Source organism: Oenanthe melanoleuca, chromosome 12 (genome assembly GCF_029582105.1).
Source record: "Oenanthe melanoleuca isolate GR-GAL-2019-014 chromosome 12, OMel1.0, whole genome shotgun sequence".
Lineage (NCBI taxonomy): Eukaryota > Metazoa > Chordata > Aves > Passeriformes > Muscicapidae > Oenanthe > Oenanthe melanoleuca.
The window spans coordinates 15,523,877-15,541,161 of NC_079346.1; the positions used below are offsets into that span (position 1 = coordinate 15,523,877).

The 17,285-nt window shown below is 48.8% G+C and overlaps 2 protein-coding genes across 6 annotated transcripts in view; one reads left to right on the forward strand and one right to left on the reverse strand.

Moving 5' to 3' along the window:
* The window catches only part of LOC130258355 (high mobility group protein HMGI-C-like), a 51,428-nt gene extending 45,424 nt beyond the window's left edge, over positions 1 to 6,004 (forward strand). The window contains exons 5-6 of one of the 2 annotated variants that reach the window (XM_056501647.1): positions 291 to 381; positions 3,258 to 6,004. In XM_056501647.1, coding sequence (XP_056357622.1) covers positions 291 to 381; positions 3,258 to 3,322 — 156 coding nt within the window. In that variant the 3' untranslated portion in view covers positions 3,323 to 6,004. The remainder of the gene's footprint in view (positions 1 to 290; positions 382 to 3,257) is intronic. The other variant, XM_056501646.1, reaches the window with a different exon arrangement.
* Positions 3,961 to 17,252, reverse strand: C12H3orf18 (chromosome 12 C3orf18 homolog). 4 transcript variants are annotated; one of them, XR_008841489.1, is made up of 6 exons: positions 17,150 to 17,252; positions 13,527 to 13,921; positions 12,154 to 12,179; positions 10,521 to 10,650; positions 8,248 to 9,339; positions 3,961 to 4,379 (listed from the first exon to the last, which is right to left on the reverse strand). XR_008841489.1 is itself a non-coding variant. In XM_056501644.1 (6 exons), the coding sequence occupies exons 3-6, from the start codon at positions 13,758 to 13,760 to the stop codon at positions 9,259 to 9,261; spliced, it is 471 nt and encodes a 156-aa protein (XP_056357619.1). In that variant the 5' UTR covers positions 13,761 to 13,921; positions 16,443 to 16,551; positions 17,150 to 17,252; the 3' UTR covers positions 6,858 to 9,258. The 4 variants fall into 4 exon arrangements, 3 of the variants coding, with proteins under 3 accessions (XP_056357619.1, XP_056357618.1, XP_056357620.1); XM_056501644.1 differs by lacking the exon at positions 3,961 to 4,379 and adding an exon at positions 16,443 to 16,551 and having other exon boundaries at positions 6,858 to 9,339; XM_056501643.1 differs by lacking the exon at positions 3,961 to 4,379 and having other exon boundaries at positions 6,858 to 9,339.
* Positions 17,253 to 17,285: the final 33 nt, after the last annotated feature.

Genomic DNA, 17,285 nt, shown 5'->3' on the forward strand with positions numbered 1-17,285 from the left:
ATGGGCAGTTTTTTTCAGACTGTTGGGCTGTGTCTCACAAGTGTGGTAATGGGATGGTTTATGAGGGATTCTGACAACTATTCAGAGACTTGAGTGTGTGTGGACACTGCATGCCCTGGTGTGTGCTTTTGCCTGTGGTTGGATGTAGGAGTTGGTGGCAAGTGGATGTACTGTCAGGGCTGCATAGTCCTGTGTAAATAATAATCCATCTACTTTGCATATTTGCAATTTTTTTTTTATACCTAATTTTGCATGGGGTAGTTGTTTATTTTTGATGTTTTTCTTTGTAGCCTCAAGCAGTGGTCCAAGGAGAAGAATCAGAGGGAGGAAATCCTCTGGAAAGCAGTGACTGGGATTTGAATATACCACCAGCCACACAAGGTTTGAAATTAGATAATGATAATTACACAAGACTAAACAGTGGGGCCATGCTCTGGCTAACCATGCATGTACCCACAAAGCTGTAGCACTGGCTGCAGTCTTTCTGGTAAATTCTGTAAAACAGAGGAGCATTTGGAAGGCTTCCAGGCACATTCCTTCCATCTAATTCAGTTGTAACTGCTTCAACAGAAGTGGAGGTAGAAGAAAAGGAAGGAAGAAAATCTCATGTCTGTCTTTCCAAGAAGGCACACATCTGAGATTCTGGTCACTGGTACAGGTACACCTCAGTGAAATTGTCTGGCTGGTGTGTAAAAAGTGAAAATAATCTATTGCTTTTAGTCTTGCCTTACTTGAAAAACTTTATGAATAGAAGATCCCTTGATATTTGGGACATTTTAGTACTCTGGATTAACTCCAGAATGCTTCCAGGATGGTCTTCCTCTTTTATTCCTGGCTTGTGTTCTAAGACAGAGCTCTCTGGCAGAGGTGCCTCAGCGGCACAGACAGTGATGGCACTGGCCAATTCCTGTAGAAGGCTCCAATTTATCTAAGCCTCTCTAAGATGAGATGCCAGATACCTGTTATCACTATTGTAGGAAGATACAGGTGCCCAGAGCCCCAATCTCAGCTGAACCCTGTGAAAGGACAAATCTGAGTCCATACTGTTCAGGACTGTTTCTGAGGTAGATTGCAGGAAAACTTGTGTGCATCTATGTCCTGCCATCAGTGAGCCTTGTAGGAAGCTCTTAATGCAGCCTTTTCCCTGGAGGGAGAAGGGGCCAGGAGCCCAGGGAGGCAGGTGTTGCCTGTTTGCCATGTGCAGCACAGCTGCTCCCTCCTGCCGTTGTGAAGCAGCACTGGGCAGCCCCGCCAGCCCCGGGTTCTTAGAAAGTCCCTGGAAATGCCACATGATGAAATAAATGCCAGAGGAGTTAACCTCAGTCGCTCAGTTCAGTTTCCTCTGGGGCTGCTGCTCCCGTATCGCTTCCTGCCAGGGCTGTGCGCTGACATCAGCGGAGCCGCAGCGCTCGGGGGATGAGCTCAGCCCGCCAGCCGCCTCTGCACAGCTACACACTGCCCCAAACCACAGCCCCGGGGGCTTTCTTCTCCCTCAGCGTGAGCGGGGCCGGGCAGCGGCAGCAGGATGTGTTTCCCTGCAGACGGGACAGGACGGGCGGATGCTGCGGTTGCTGGGGACGGCCGTGCAGAACAGACAGCGCAGCCCCGGCTGCTGTGCTCGCCCCTGCTGGGCATGGACAGGGGACACGGACTGCTCTGGGGACTTCTGTGACAGCAAAAACACAGCCAGGAAATCAGGGGGAGAAGTGTGAACAGTATGAAACCAGGCAATTCTCTGGAAAAGTTCTTAAGTTATTTGCTCAGGAGCTTGAGATGGAGTGGTAATCCTGGTTTAAAACTTCTGGCAGGAAAGGGAAAGGAGAAGCATGTTGTTCTGGCTTAATGGAAGCTGTAGATCCTGGGGCTTGCTTGCAAGCACAGTGCAGCTGTAGCAGCTTGCAGACAGGTAGTTTCTGGATTAACCCATTCTGTGGGTTTGGGTTTAACTGGGATATTATATGCCTGCAAGTTTGTGCTACTCATGCAGGAGGCTGCTGCTCTGAGACTTGTTAGCAGGAGTCTGTGATCTTATAATGATCTTTTGCTATGGACACAGACAGCTTTGGTCATTGCAAGCTTTGATGGGGTTTTTTTTCCTTTCATTCCAGGTGAGGATTTTTGAGGTGCTGCATCAGGGAGAGGGGATGGAAGGGTGCTTGCCCATCCTGCAGGTTGTACACTGCACAGCTCTGGGTGAGAGAGATCTGCCCTGGGCTTTGTGTCTGCAGCATTCAGATGAATTGCTGAAATAAACACTGACTCTGTCTGTTGTGGAGAAAATTAAGATTTACGAAGAGCTGAATTAGAAATGCACAGGATTTTGAAGCCTCCAGTGGGACAGAGCTGCTTTAAAGCTCGCTGTTTTTTTCCCCATGGCCTTTGCCTGGGGATCTAGCCCTGGTATTCCCAGGGCACTGGTTATGGGGGATTCCAGGTTACCAAGAGCAGGCAGGAATTGGTTAATTGATCAGGCTCTGTTGTGTTACTACCTGTAGATGCTGCCAGTCACAACTCCAGCATTAACATTTGTTTTTCTGAGTCAGGAAGCATTTAGGTTTTTTTCTGTGAGTACCATTACTGAAGGATTGATGAATCTCATTTCATAGGTTCCTAAGCCACAGTGGCAGATGTGGTTTGTCTGATTAACTGTTCTTGGCTAATGAACTGTAGATGTGAGGGGGTAAAGAGGTTGCTTTATGGTAAAATTTCCAGGAGCCAGTGCAAAGCCCAGAAGCAGCCTTGGGATCTTGCTCCCTTTTGTCTGTCTTGCCATCCCTGTATTCTTCTTCATACAAACTTTGTCTCACTTTGTTTCCTCTGCTGCCCCAATGGGCACCTCAGCTCCCCTGAAAGCCAGGGGTGAGGCACAGATCACAGCAAGCCTGTGTAGCCAGAAACATTCCCCACTCACACCATCTCCAGGCATTCTACACATCAACTTCCCCTGTGTTTAATATTGGGAGGGCACTTTGGGTACTTGGTGTCTCATGAGGGTTTGCAGAGCAGAAACCTGACAATTGCACACAGACTGTCACTTCTGGGCCCTCAGGCTCATGCTGAGCCCTGCTGCCAGGGAAGCCATTTGTGCCATTTAGCTGGTTCAAGAGCAATGGGAATGTTGTTGTGAAGACCTTTGGTTGTTGGGGAGTGGATCCTTGTCACCTCTCAACCTTGTACTAGCTCTGTAAGGAGTATTGGGCAGCAGGGCTCCTGGACCCAGAGCTCTAACTCTCTCTCTCCTGTGATCTTTCCTTTAGGCATCACTGGAAAAGATGGTTCCAAGTCCAGCAAAACCACTGGTGTTAGGAGATGTCTTGAGTAACATCCCTGCTGCAGCTCAGTAGTGTCCCACCTGTTCATGTCACGCCGAAGCCAGAGGACTGGAAAACAAATGGGACTTTTAATGTTGTATTTCAGATTCTTCATTTGTGATAATTTTAGCCAAGTTCTCTCCTGTTGCCTGTGGACTTCCTTACCCTAAACATCCAAACAAGGATTTAGGGGAAAGAATGGCAAATGCCTTGTTGGAGAGATGTCTTTTACAATGTGTAGTATATCTTTGAGTATAATAATTTCTTTAAATACTTGGATAACCTGGTGCCTTGCCCTGCCACAGAGGGCAGTATTTCAACAGAAGCTGACTCAGCAATACAGATACAGGAAAGGAAATCTATTCACACAACTAATGGCTGAGCTTGTCTGCAATATCACATTAGCAGATTGGTGGAGCAGTGCCATGAGTTAAGTTTTGCTGTGTTGCCCATAATGGGACAGCCTTTGAGTCTTTTCTTGACCATATCAGAAAGAAAAACCTTCATGGCATTTCCAGCTTGCCCTGTGCTGTTGTTCCAGTGGCCATAACTTGCATGCTTTAGGGGAAAAGTTTGCACCCTGATGTCTTAGGGATTCTGAAATTTCTATCTTAATGTGATCAGTTCAGGGCCTTCTGGCCTTGTGGCTCTCCCTCTGAGTTTGATAGCAGCTCTAAGTGCACAGTGCTCACAGTGCTTAGTCACAGCCACTGGATTTCATCCCTTCAAAGAAGTGTCTGCAAAGAACTGGTTACAGAAGTTGCTTCCTTGCAGAGCCTTGGAATTCAATTTAAATTAGTTGAAATTCAGTCCCTAACATGTGTGTGTGGGGTCCCCTAGTGTCTCAGCTATGCAAATAAAAGCTGCTGATAGTTTTGTTTTGAGAGACAACAGTAGCTGTTGGTTTGAGATTGTTGCTGGCTGCCCTCAGTTTCACAGTTTCCAGATTTGTGCTTTTGGTCTTAGAGCTGAACTTGTTAAATTCGGAGGAATTGATGTGTTTTCAATATCCAGCTGCAAATAGTGAAATCCCAGTGGTATTTTCCATCTCCTGGATGTTCTGCCTGCCTATTAAAGGGACAAAGTGGGTATTTCAATTATCTCTGACAGGATGTAAAATTGGCTAGCTATACAGTGTTAAATATTTAAACAGAACATAATTGGCTTTAAATTTATGGTGGTGCATAGTAGAAACCCATGAAATGGCTGTATATATTGAACTCATTTATTATCTTTTCATCAGAGTTCTGTTCCCTTGGCAAGTATTTATTTAACACAAGAAAATGTATGCAGAATTAAGAAGGGCTGATTGGAGTGATAATGGGGAAAAAAAAAAGTGGTTTCTTTTTCCTTTTGGGTAATTTTGTCCAGTTCACCCAGTTTAGTAGAGATGAGTCCTGATTCTATTAATTCTGCTTAGTAGTGATGAGAGTTCCAGTCCTAATTCTGTGTGGTGTCTGGTTTGCCCTAAGGGTACTCTCTTGTGTATGAGGCTTGGTGGTCACAGCAGAAAACTGCATCACAGATAATCTTTGTGCCTCCACTACCAAATAGCTGAGAAATCAAGGACTAAATGGATTAGATCACAGGGACTGACCTAAATCCTGTGCTATGGGATGAGCTGTGCTGCCAGCTCCTGCTGTGGGGTTAACTCCAGGGACATGACACAAGTGAATCTGTACTGTTGATGGTTGCATGAGAAGGTGCAGCTGGTGCTCCCCTGAATTCTGCTGCTCTTCAGTGCAAACAAAAGTTCAGCTGCAGTTCATGTCTGCAATCAAAGGCCATTCCAATAGCAGACCAAAATATTTTACCAACTTCTGTGCCTGATTTTCAGTTGAGTTGGCAGGTTCAGTACTCTGTTTGCAAGGCTGTACTGCCTATTTAATTAACCTCTGCTACCTCAGACCAATAGCTGTTGCAGGGTGAGACTGGAACTTCAGCTTCTAAATGGATTAGGGATTACAGCTGTAAGACTCAGGCTTTTCCTGTGACATCAGTCAGTCCCTTCTCAGCTGGTGGCATGGAATAGGGGTGCAAACTGCCTTGGCTAGATAGTAAATCCATCTGCTTTAGGTCAGCAGTATTCCTCTGGGAAGTGCATGCAAAGTACCTCTCTTAAAAAAAACACAAAAAAATTTAGTCTTTGCTACCTCTTAACATTCTGCTGAAAAACCCACAATAAAGAACTTGTTTCCATAAAAATGCAAATGCTGGAGGAGGACAAACAGAATTCAACTCTTTTAGGAGCTCTTCTGTGTGTAGTTGAAACCCCAATCCATAATTTCAGCTTCCATGTTTACACAGAGAATTAGAATGGAAGTCAGTGCCTATGAAAGGTGGACAGAATTCCAGACGTCTTCAGGGAGCTAGGATCTTACACTGGATCACTTGGATTGTCTTTTTTGAAACTGCAAACCTTTTTATATGTTTTTTCCCATAGGTAATATACCTTTTCTGTGTAGACAAAGCTACCTCTAAGCAAGTGCATGTCAAGTGTTTTTAAGCTCAGGCAGTTTTGGTCTAACTTGGCTGAAAAAATAAGAGGCCATTACAGTTGGTTAAACCACAGGAGGTGAGTGAGGTTTGATGTTTAGCAAAGTTTGGAAGTTTCCCATAAATGGTTTTGGTGAAGGCATAGAGTGTTGGTAACTTGCAAATTAGCCTTGAAGTTTGTTTTAAATAAAGGTGTCAAACAAAAGCCCCTCTTGCTCTTGCTTTGCCTCCTTGTGCAACACCCTCAGCACACATACACACATTGCTGGACAAGGTGAGTGTCTCTTGACCTGGGGATTATAAACAAAAATTTGGTCATTCAGGAGCAGCCCCACATTGATATGAAAATAAAAGATAATGAGCATGAGGAATCACACATGGAGAAAACTGGACAGGCTTCTAAACCCAAATGTGGGTGCCTAATTCCATCCTTTTGTGTGTTTTGGAGGCTTGGTTGGAACAGAGGCCAGTTCTTTCACATGTGCACCCAGAATTCTCCACAGTTGAGTCTGTTTCTCTCCCCCACCTTGTTCTATGGGCTGTACAGCTATTTAGGTTTTCATACAATTAATTCTCTGCTTGTGCATTGCCTCTTCAGTTCATCTGACAGCTTTCCTAACTAGTCCCAAGTTTTGGGGCTGTGGGCCAGATGAGGCAGCAGCAGATCTGAAATGTATCAACAATGTCACCATGTTCTGTTCCCCTTGGTGTGGGCAGAGCTGCAGGTGAGCTGATGAACCCCTGGTTTGTGCAAGAATTCAGCTTAAGAATAAACTGGAATTTTTGTACTCTGGATGTCCAGGACTGCCAGCTGGGAGTTCCTGCCCTTCTGATTCCTCCAGCTAGCCTTTCTGAAGAGATCTGAGTTTCTGTGCTGTAGCATGCTAAACTTTGACCCCCCACAGAGCCCCCTTGCAAGTTTTTCACCTTTAGTTCTGTTTTTGAAAGAGCAGGGTCATTCACTGCACACCAATTAGCAGCAGATACTGGGGATACACTCCAGCAGTTGCTGTGGGAAAATGCAAGTGACAGGAAAAAGACAATCACAACTAGACTTTCATGTAAATAGTTTAATTATATTTCAATGCTTTAAAACACAGAAACACTTGAATTAAATTACATTGTAATGCTTCTGCTAAATTATACATCCAGGAACTGAGAGGAGGCGCTAGGGAACTAAAAGAATACTCCAGTATGAGCCCAGCAATTACCCATAATATTCTTTCAGTCTGTCTGTACTTGTTTGCTCTAAGGGCAGTCATCACAGGACAGAGCCTACCATCACAGGGAGAATGTTTCAGGAGAATTCCCATGTAGGTGTAGGGGTGTTTGTAGTGCTGCAGCACATGAAGCACACTGGGCTGACACATTGAAGAAACAGCTCAGCTCACACTTTCAGTGAGTTTAAAACAACCACTGCACTTCCAATCTTAAGAGTTCTGGGGAAAATGCTGTAATTTAAGACAGCTGGACAGCCCTATTGCCCCGTGCATCCCTGTGCTGCTGCAGAGCATGGAAAGGGGACAGACAGTGAAGGGAGAAATGAGATGTGTGGCTGCTCTCAATGAGCACTTGCAGGAGCTGGGGGCTGTGTGTGTGTGTTGGGAGGTATTTGTTCCCAGCTGATCACTGGGAATAGCCAGAGACAGACTCCAAATTCTAAGCACACAATCTGCATTACACTGAGTATCTGTACCCATGCACCTTCCTTCCAGCTGCATCCCTAGGGTCATGCAGCAGCTGCCTTGGGAGTGTGTCCTGCCACATCTCCTGGCTATGGAGACTGGGCTGTTTTCCACACTGTAACCCCTGATATACTCCCAGAAATCCCTAGTTCTAAAAAAGACATCTGGCTACTGAAAAACTAAATTTAGCTCTGCAAAGCTGCCCTGAGGAAAGCTCTGTCAGTGGAAGAAGGAAGGCTGGTAAGGAGCTGTGCCCTGCAGGGGTCAGGGGCACAGGCCCAGGAAAGAGTCTGCATTTAATGAATATGAGAAAAACAATCACATAGAGGAAGAAAATATTTAGGAGAACAAAAACTAACAGGCAGGTCCAAACTTGCAACAAAGTACTTGATACCTGAACTGCCACTCTGCAACAAATCCTTGCATAAAGCTTTAGATCTGCATTCAGATTTTGGCTTGCCCCAATTCCCTTTTAACTGGTGCTGTGCATGGAATAAAATCTGATGGACAAATGCCTGTAAGCACACAAAGATCAGGAGGTGATCAGGGCATGGCTGGGCACTGATGCTGTTCTGCAGCACTCTGGGCCAGTGCCCACCAAAAGGCTTGCAGCCACCAGGCCCCCACATAGCAGTGCCACAGGCCAAGGTGGCCAGAGACCCCTCTGCACACTCTTCCTTCTGCAGCCCTGAAGGATGCACAGGCAGAGAGATGCTACAGGGAAACCCCTGGCTTACCTGTCTATTCCCACCTACCTGTGCCTAGAGCAGAGGCTAAGGCAAAGCTGTGTGTTCCCTTCAGCAGGAAGAAGAGAAGGCTCTGACTGCAGGTCCTGGCAGGTAAGGAAGTACAAACCAGCTGTTAGTCATCTCTGGGGGCAGACATTGGGCTGTTGTTGAGCCAATGCAAGTTTTTCCTTTTTTAAAAGAAAGCATTTCAAAGCTTAATCTTTTTTCCTGGATAACACTCTGTACTACAGAAACTTTCCTGAGCCAGAGCAGGAGGGGATAAATGGTACTGGAGCCCTAGTTCTGCTCAACTCCTCTCTGTAGCTCAAGCACTGTTACTCCTAGCTCAGCAGCAGGACTCACATAGCCAGACAGTGACAGTCCCTGCCTCTAGCTGTGTGAAATCTCCTCTGTCTATACAGTAGCTCTAATTTGGGATATTCAGCCACTTCCTCAGTTGTTGTTGGCCAAACGTTCACTGTTTCACTTTTTAAAGCCAGTGAATTTCCTGTGCTTCAACATGACCCTGGTGCACATTTATCAGCAGCCACAGGCCTGGGAGGGGATAATCCTGTGGCTGTGCGCTCCCTGCTGTGCCCCAGGTCACCCCTCAGCTGGGGCAGGCAGCTCTCCTGCTCAAAGAGGCTTTGCCACCAGTCCCTGCCGGAGCTGTGGTCACTGCACAGAGAGGCTCATCCATCATTTTCCTTGGGGCCTGGGCACACAAACCCAGAGGAGGTCTCTGAAATGTGCAGCTCTCTCCTCCCCTGACCCAGAGAGCACAGCTCTGTGCTCTGACAGGTTAATCTACACAGAGCTTGGCAGGTGTGTCAGGCAGTGCCAGCCCAGCAGCTGGAGCTCAGGACCTTACAGTGGTAACACACACACAGAATCACCACTGCCCTTCCAAAGGGTTTTCTCCCCAGAGCCTGTTTGTACCACAGAGCCCAGGAGCCCGGCTGGGCTCAGGGCTCAGCGTGCGGAGCGCAGTCGCTGCTCGGGCTCCCTCCCTGCGCAGGCTGCCGGCGGGCGGGGCTGTCACGCGTTGATGGCGCTGGCCACGTCGGTGAACACCAGGCGGCTGGGTCTCTGCACGGCTCCCTGGCTCGGCAGCAGCACCTGCAGGGAGCAGGGCAGCTCAGGGCTGCACGCTCGGAGCTGCGTGCACCCCTTCAGGGGAGGCTGCCTGCCTAACAAGGCATTAACAGGGCTGGGACAGGAAAACACAACAGGCTGGAGAGTTAAGTCAGCACATCCATGCCAGTTTAAAATCCCCACATCACTGCATTACTGGGTCTCACTATTTATATATACAAGGCAGCATGAAAAGGCTTGAGATATCAAGAAGGCCTGGAAACGTGCCTGAACTTGAGCTGTTGTTTTAGACTGTCCCTCTCTTTTTACATTGAATCTTCAAACTTGTACTTCCCAAGCATTAGTAAGAGGGATCTGAGGTATCTTGCTGGCCAGTCCCTGGAGGGGATGATTCTGGTTTTACTGTGCTGAGGTTAACTCTGGCCTTAAAATTTTCCCCCTTTACTACCTCCAGGTAAGCCTCCTACATGGACTAATAAAGGGATGTGATGTCCTAGTATGTGCTACTTGGAGGACAAAATCCTTTACTTTTATACACCACATTTCCTGCTTTTCCAAACTAGTATATTCCATATGTTGGCTCTCCTTTGAGCTCTTTAGGAGGTTGAGAATATCTCAATATAAGTATTTTATAACTACAGTTGTATTTATTATTTCCTCTTTCCTTTTCTCCCCACATCAAGCTTGCAAGAGGTCTTCTGAAGGTATAAAGTGTGTGGAAACTGAGAACTGTTTGGGAGAACTCCTGCTCCTGGATGGGAAAAGTAGGGGATGACATGGGCAACACAGAGCAGCTGGAGAGGAATGCATGAAAGGAAAAGTGTCTGCTCTAAGGACAGGCTGTATCACTGGGTAAGACACCTGTTCCAAGCATCCCTGCTGGCCCTTTTAAAAAGGCTTTTTGTATGGTGCTGGTGACAAAGGGAACAGACAACACTGACCCAAACAGTGGTGAAAAGCCCTTCTTTCAAATTTCTCCTGCCTCTTGTTACACTGGGCAGGAGAGAGCCTCCTGTCAAAGACCTGCCTGACTCCTCAGGCCACCCTAAGCACTCCAAAATGCTCAAGTCTCCAGGGCTGGCAGCGATAGGGAAGTCCTCCTGAGGCCTTACATGACTTCCTACCCAGCAGCCCTACAAAACCTCCCTGTAAGAAAGCAGTGCAGGTGGCAGTGCTGCAGTGGCACTCATGGTGGTAATGCCTACCTTGCTCTGGGATGCCTGGGATGATGCTGCATCTCGCCCATGTTCCAGCAGCTCCTGCTCCAGCTCATCCTGCTCCTCGGTGGGGTCAAAGTTGTACATGGGCATCAGCTGGTGCCTTAGCTTCTCCAACCTGCCCGTGGGAGGGGAGGGAAAGGCTTGGTTGAGAAGGACAGGGCTCAGGCTGCTTCCCCACCCCACGGCTGAGGCCTTCTGCAGGCTGCTTCTGCTGCACAGGGATTCTGCTCCTGTGGCTCTTGCTGGATGAGGCCAAGAACCTACCACACACGGCTGCCAGGAGTGGAAAACACCCAGGGTGCAGTTACAGGGATTAACTGCCATCACTAATCTATGCTGGCAGACATTTACACACAGAGGAATCAGGATTTAAGTTCTTGCAGACCTTAAAAGATTAGGCTTTATGTGGAGGGACAAAAGAAACAGTGGAACATACTGGCTTGGCATTTTGTGACTTCTCCCCCTGTCCCTCTGCCCACACCAGCCATGTCACAGTCTGCCAGCAGCAGTTCACTTCAAGCTCCAGTGGCCTGAGAGTACTTTAACTCTGGGGCTGAAGTACATAAAATTAAACAGAAAATAATGAACAATAAATAGAAAATAGGAAAGAGAGAGATCCTCACAGGGGGCTGATGCCTGTGGATACTGTTCCTACTCTTGTATCATTGCTCCAAAAGACAGAGCTATGAATTATTACTCAAAGGGTCTCCTCAGAGATGGATAATGGATGGGGTGGCTCCTGGGAAAACACTGAGTCCTGCCTTTGGCTATAGCTGAATTTTGGAGTAGAAAGAAACACACAAGCAGTTACTGGCAGTGTCACCACAAATATCTATTTTGGCAAGTGTTAGGATGACACATTCTTCCCCTGCTTCTCTATGGGCTTACCAGCACAACCATTATCTCCAGCAGTGCTACTTCCACAGGCCAAGCACTGGCTGCTCCTGCAGCAGCACTCAGACCTGGGTGCTGGGCTTTGGAGCTGGGCTTGGAAATTTTACGGTGGGCAGCAGCACTCTGTGAAGTCTGTGGCCTGGCTAGGCCTGTCCCAAGGAGTCAGGCAGGGAGGAGGTACCACAGCTTATGGATCTTCACCTGGGTCCCTGCTGTGAGACAGAAGAATCAAGACGATTCTCCCTCCATGCTCCTCTCCTCTCTATTTTCAGCCAGCAGCTTAGCAAGGAAATTAAGACATTAACTCCTGGGCTGAAGCTGCATCTCTGTGCTGTGCTGCTGCCAGTTTCTGTCACTGCCTGGGCTGCCAGAAAACACAGGGATCTGGGAATGGCTGAAACCTGAGATTGACCTTTCATGGTGGAGCTCCCAGCTTATTTATACAGCCATAATAACCCTCTCCTCTGTTTTGAGCCATCTCATAGGTGAAGTGTGATGAGTTTGCAGGATCCCTGACCTCCTCCTGCTCAGCCTTTTTCTCCTTCCAAAGCTGTGGAGAAGTCTTTGCACTGTGGTGTCAGAGGATGCCCAGTGCCAGGAGGGCAGTGTCCCAGCCTGGGTCACACCATGTTCTCACACAGCCATCCCTTACACTCTCCCCATCTCCTGAGCTCACTCTGCATTTTGAAGCACTGAGTTCCCTTCAGCCAGTAACAGATCTTACCTCTTCCTCTTCCTGATATACAGAACCTGAAGGAGAAAAAGAAGCATCATTACAGTAGTCCCAGTAGGATGGGGAATAGCTAAGAAGAGAAATTTTGGGCACACAGGAAAGAGGCAGAGAAGGTTGTTGTCACTGTGCACCAGAGTGAGGGAAGGGAGAAGTGACAATGAAAATGACACTTCATATGCATCACTGTGAGCTTGGCAGCACATTGTGTCTGACACTAAGTGCTCAGTGGCCTGTTATTAGGTGTGTTAGTAGGAGTAAGAGTATTAGGTGTATTATCAGGTGTAGCTCAGCACATTTCTGTGGCTGCAGGACACATGTTGCAATTTAAGAGTGGATGAAAAAGCTTCCCTTTGTGGTTTCCATGTGTAGATTTCCTACAGCACAGAAATGCTGCTACCCCCTCCCCAGTACAAAGGGAAGAAGCAAAGAGGGAGGGCATGCTCAGGGACTTGCCTCTGCCAGCCTGTGCTGGGAAGAAAGGGAGGCTCTGGGCCTCCACAGCCTTGTTCTGGGAACTACCAACGCTGGATGCTGCTCTTGGGAACTTTTGACCGTTTCCAGGTTTTCTTAGGGGCTTTTGTAAAACTCCTCCTGGGGCCTGCAATGAAATTTTGCAGTAGGCTCCTCTGATGGCTGTACTACTGAAGCCCTTCCTCGTACAAGGAATGGGAGTTTGCTGCTACCTTCTGTTCTCTGTTGGCAGGGAAACCATCTGGTTACATAAAAGGAGAGCTGCAGCCCTTGCACTGCCCATGGCAGCCCCAGAACTAGGGTTTCTGAAAGCTTCTGCCCACAGCATTAATGGCAAGGTTAGTGCCAAACACACCAAACCCTCAAGGGCTGATACCCAGCATGCAGAACCTTGGAAATGCAGTCCAGGGTGAGTCTTGCTGAGATGGATTCAGGCCAATTTAATTCAAAAAGAATTACCCCATGTCCAAAGGGGGGACTGACATGGTTTCAACAGTCTGCTTGAAAAGCTAATATGGATAAACATTCTTGTGGGGCCCAAGAGAAGGTTTAAATCAATGCAGCTGTTCCAGGTAACAAGTCAGAACAGAATCTGCTTTCTTTTCCTTTTAATTGAATTTTGTATTGCTATTAAAAACAAATACTGATACTACATATGGCTGCTCCTAGGCCTGCTGAGCATCCCATTTGGACCAGACCTCAGGGAGACTGCAGAAATACTGGAGCACTTGATAAAGGCCTTAAAAAGAAAGGAATCTCAGGAACTATCAGTTCCCAGCAGTTTTGGGTAAGATTTTAATAGAATACAAATAAATTATTCAGTGCAAATCAGTCCTAGAATCTCTAGCCACCCTCCACCCTCAAAACAGGAATGTTTAGCTGGGCTCTCTTACCATTGCTACAGCCAACCCAATCACAGTAATGATCCCAAAGGAAAGTAGCATGGTGCTCATGCCAGGTCCAGTGCTGGCCATATCTGGGATTTTGGTGCTGTTGAAACTGGTAGTCTCAGGGCTTATGGGGGGTGTTTGTGGTACAGTCACATCCAGAGCTGTCCCTGGCTCTGGCTTGGCCATGGTGGGGGTGCTGTGATGCAAGTCATGCACAGAGGGTGAGCTGGAGCTCATCCTGCCAGCTCTTGGTAGCTCCTGTTACCAAGCTGTTGTCCTCTCCCATCAGCTACAGAAGTGCAAAGCTGCCCTTCCAGTCGAGGACCCTCACGTGAGATCTCTCCTGCAGCATCACCACTGATGGGTTTTCTTTGGGCAGGAACCACACTGGACTCAGCCTAGGAGAGAATGAGAACAAATGAACAGTGAGGAGCTCTTGGAGACAGGCACAACCTGTCCTACAGCTCCCCAACCCACCAGCACAGCTACCTGCTCAAAATAAGAAAAATGTTTTTTGAGCATACTGAGAGCCTCCACAGTCATGGCTGATTCACTTGGAGTGGTGATAACTCTCCCCTCACTACTCCAGCTCTGCTTCCTTGCAGTCATTTGGAGATCTGTGTAGGGACAACCTCAGAATTCTTGTCTCTGGTGTGCCCCAGGCTGAACCAGGTGGTCTCCATCTGCCCCAGGATAGAGCATTTTCCTGCTTCTGCTTCTTCCTTTTAATTTTTGGAAAGTTGCATTGATCCCCTTATCAGTGGGAACATACCCAATAAAATGACACTCAGCTGTGAGGCATCCATATCTCAGGATGCTTTTTACTGAATCTAAAGTAGGAGTTCCCTGTTGTGCTGAGTCCCTGCACCGTGCACTGGCCCATTGCTGCTCATCCCATGTGCTCTGGGAAGGGTGGGTTTCATCAGTCCTCCATCTAAAGACACCCAGTATTTCTCAATCCCTCATGAAACCACCCACTCAAGCTTAGTCATGCACTGGCAATTATCAATATTAATTTTAAAATTAGTCCAATTTTGGATTCTAGTTGTGAAATTTGATAGATGTGTTCATGCTGAGAACATTAAAGGCTTTCATTGCCTTCATACTTCTATTGTGCAAATGATCAAGAGTTGCAAAACACCATGGGATGAGCTTATGGGAAGTATTTGCACACTTTGTTTATAAAAACACTGTCTGTAACTTTAGGGCTCCCTGAAAACACAGCTACCTCTGGAGCTGAGCTGACCTGAGAACTCCTGTAGCAGTTCTCTGGTAACTTTCCTGCAGTTCAGCAGACATTACATATCTGGGCTGGAATGCAGCTGGGAGAGAGGGGTTAGTGAGCTCTGAATAGAAAAAGATGTGCCTGCAAAGAGGAACAAGCCATTGTTCTGCTCCACTCTGCTCCATTCCAGGCAAGGTCACTGTGCAGTTCCCACAACTGTGGTGCCTTACTGCTGTCCACAACTGCAGGAAGCAGCATGATCAACATCTGCCACTAACAACTGGAGCAGGGAAAGCACTCCTGCCAAGCAGCACCAGGCTGTGCTGTGGTCAGCCAGCAGCTGGAGCAGTCACCTCACCTTGTCCTGCAGCTCCCTGAGCAGGTCAACGCCTTGCCACACATGCAGGGTCTGCCTCAGCCCCCTGGAAGCAACTTTGTGAAGCAGAGGGAAATTCTGAAGTGCCTGGGAGACTGTGGGAGCTGTCAAACTCCCTGGAGTTTCCAGAGAAATGTGAGTAACAACAGTTCTGCTCTGGTCTCTCCGAACATTGTGCTGGGTCACGAGTTCATTGCAGCTGAAGGGGACTGTGCCCTTCACTGACCATTAAGCCCTGCACTCTGCTTAAACCACAGGGCACCTGGACTTCTCCAGCCATTACTGACCACAGCAGAGCTCAGGTGGAGTGGACACTTGGACACAAAGATGGCAAATTTGAAATCAGTGTGCAACAGCAGCAGCAGTGACAGCCCAGCAGGGAAAGGGAAGGAATTATTGAGCAGATCGAGCAGTTGCTCAGGCAGAATCCATCAATTTGTGCTATTCAGGGAGACTTTCCATAATGATAATACCCATTTTTAAAAAAGCCTCTACCAAGGAAATAAAATGTGGAAAAAGAGCCTAAGTGAAAGGAGTGAAGCAGGCTCAAGGGCTTTGCAGAGTATGGCTCTAGATCTTGAATAGCTCCTAAATTTTGGAAACAAAATGGGTTAGGCCTTCAACTGAATGTGGTGTCATTTCTGAAAAACCAGAAAAGGCTGGGTTAAAATGAGCCAGCTGAAAATCTGGTCGAGGGAGAACGGGGCCTCTTTTTCTTGCTCTCATCCCATTCATGCTGAAGGTTTTCCATGCCCACAGACTGCTCTAAAAGCAGCCCTGTGTCAAAGGTTTCTGACCTGGCTTAGACAAGCACTTCCAGGTTCAGATAGGGCTGTTTCTGCTCCCCAGCTCCTCCTGCTCCAGGCTGCAGACAGTCAGATAGGGAGGCTGAGTGCAAGAATGGCCCAGGCCCACACTTACACGGCAGAGCTGGGGTGGATCATCTTTCCCCACCACCTTCCTTTCCCAGCTGTCATCCTGGTGCTGGAAGTTTGATCTGCAGGCTGGGCACACTCCAAGCCTCTGATGGCAGCTGTGGGGCTGTGGACAGCTACTACCTATCAGGGGCAGGTTCCAGCATAGTCCATGCACAAATAGAACAGAAGAGGAACCAGATCCTCAGCTGCTGCCAGCTGGCATTGTTCCACTGTCTGCACCAAGAGAGCTCCTCGCACAGCCAGGACTGCTCTGTGCTGGGCTCTGCTGTGTCTGGGAATAAGGAGAACCCTTTTGTTTCTCTCCAAAGCCAGCACTTTCAAAGTGATCTTTGATAGGTGCTGCTCACTTCTGAGATGCAGAAAATTGTTATGAGCTCTACCTTGAGCCTTTTCTGAAGTCTTGGTTTTAATCTCTCCATGCTGCTGTTTCATTTTGGGTGTGACAGGAAAAGAGATTTGTCACAGGGATGAAGATGGGTCAGAGTGTCTCTGGATGAAGAATAATAACAAGTGTAGTTCCTGCATTACTTCAAGATGAAGTATCTCTAGTAATTCAGCAGTGCAAGCGGCACTGTGTTGCTGCTGGGAACGGGATGTGGCCTCCCGGTGGGTGAACTTTTGGCTTTCCCCCTCTTCTCCAGAGCCGCCCAGGCTCGGGGCAGCGGGGAGGCCGGCGGGTGTGTGCCCGCTGCCCGGAGCTCCCCGGGGCGCTGTCCCAGAGGGGCACGGTGCCCTGCCAGCCCGGCCCCGGCAATGCCGCCGCTCCTCGGGCCCGCTCTGACACACGCTGCAATGACAGCGCCCGCCCGTCCCACCGCACCGCCGCCGGGCTCCATCCCCGCGGGAAGTGCCTCCTTCCCCATCCCGAGAACTTTCCAGGCGAATAACGGGGCACGGGGCCCTTCCCTCACAGCCGGCCCGGGCCTGCGCGGGACACGGCCGGCCCCGAGAGGCTGCGGCAGCCCCGCAGTGCCCGCGGAGGGACGGGACGGCGCAGCCAGCCACCCCCGCGGCCCGGCCCGGCCCGGCCCACCCCGCCCGTCCCTAGAAGCGCCCCCCGCGCCGGGGCGGCCAGGCCGGCACTTACTGCGCGCTCCCGCCGAGGCGTCCGGTGCCCCCGGGGCGCGGGCGGAGCGGCCGCCGGGGGCCGCGCCCGGGGCCGCGGGGGCCGGGCCGGGCCGGGCCGCTCGGCTCCGCGCGCACCGCCGCTGGCCCCGCCCCGC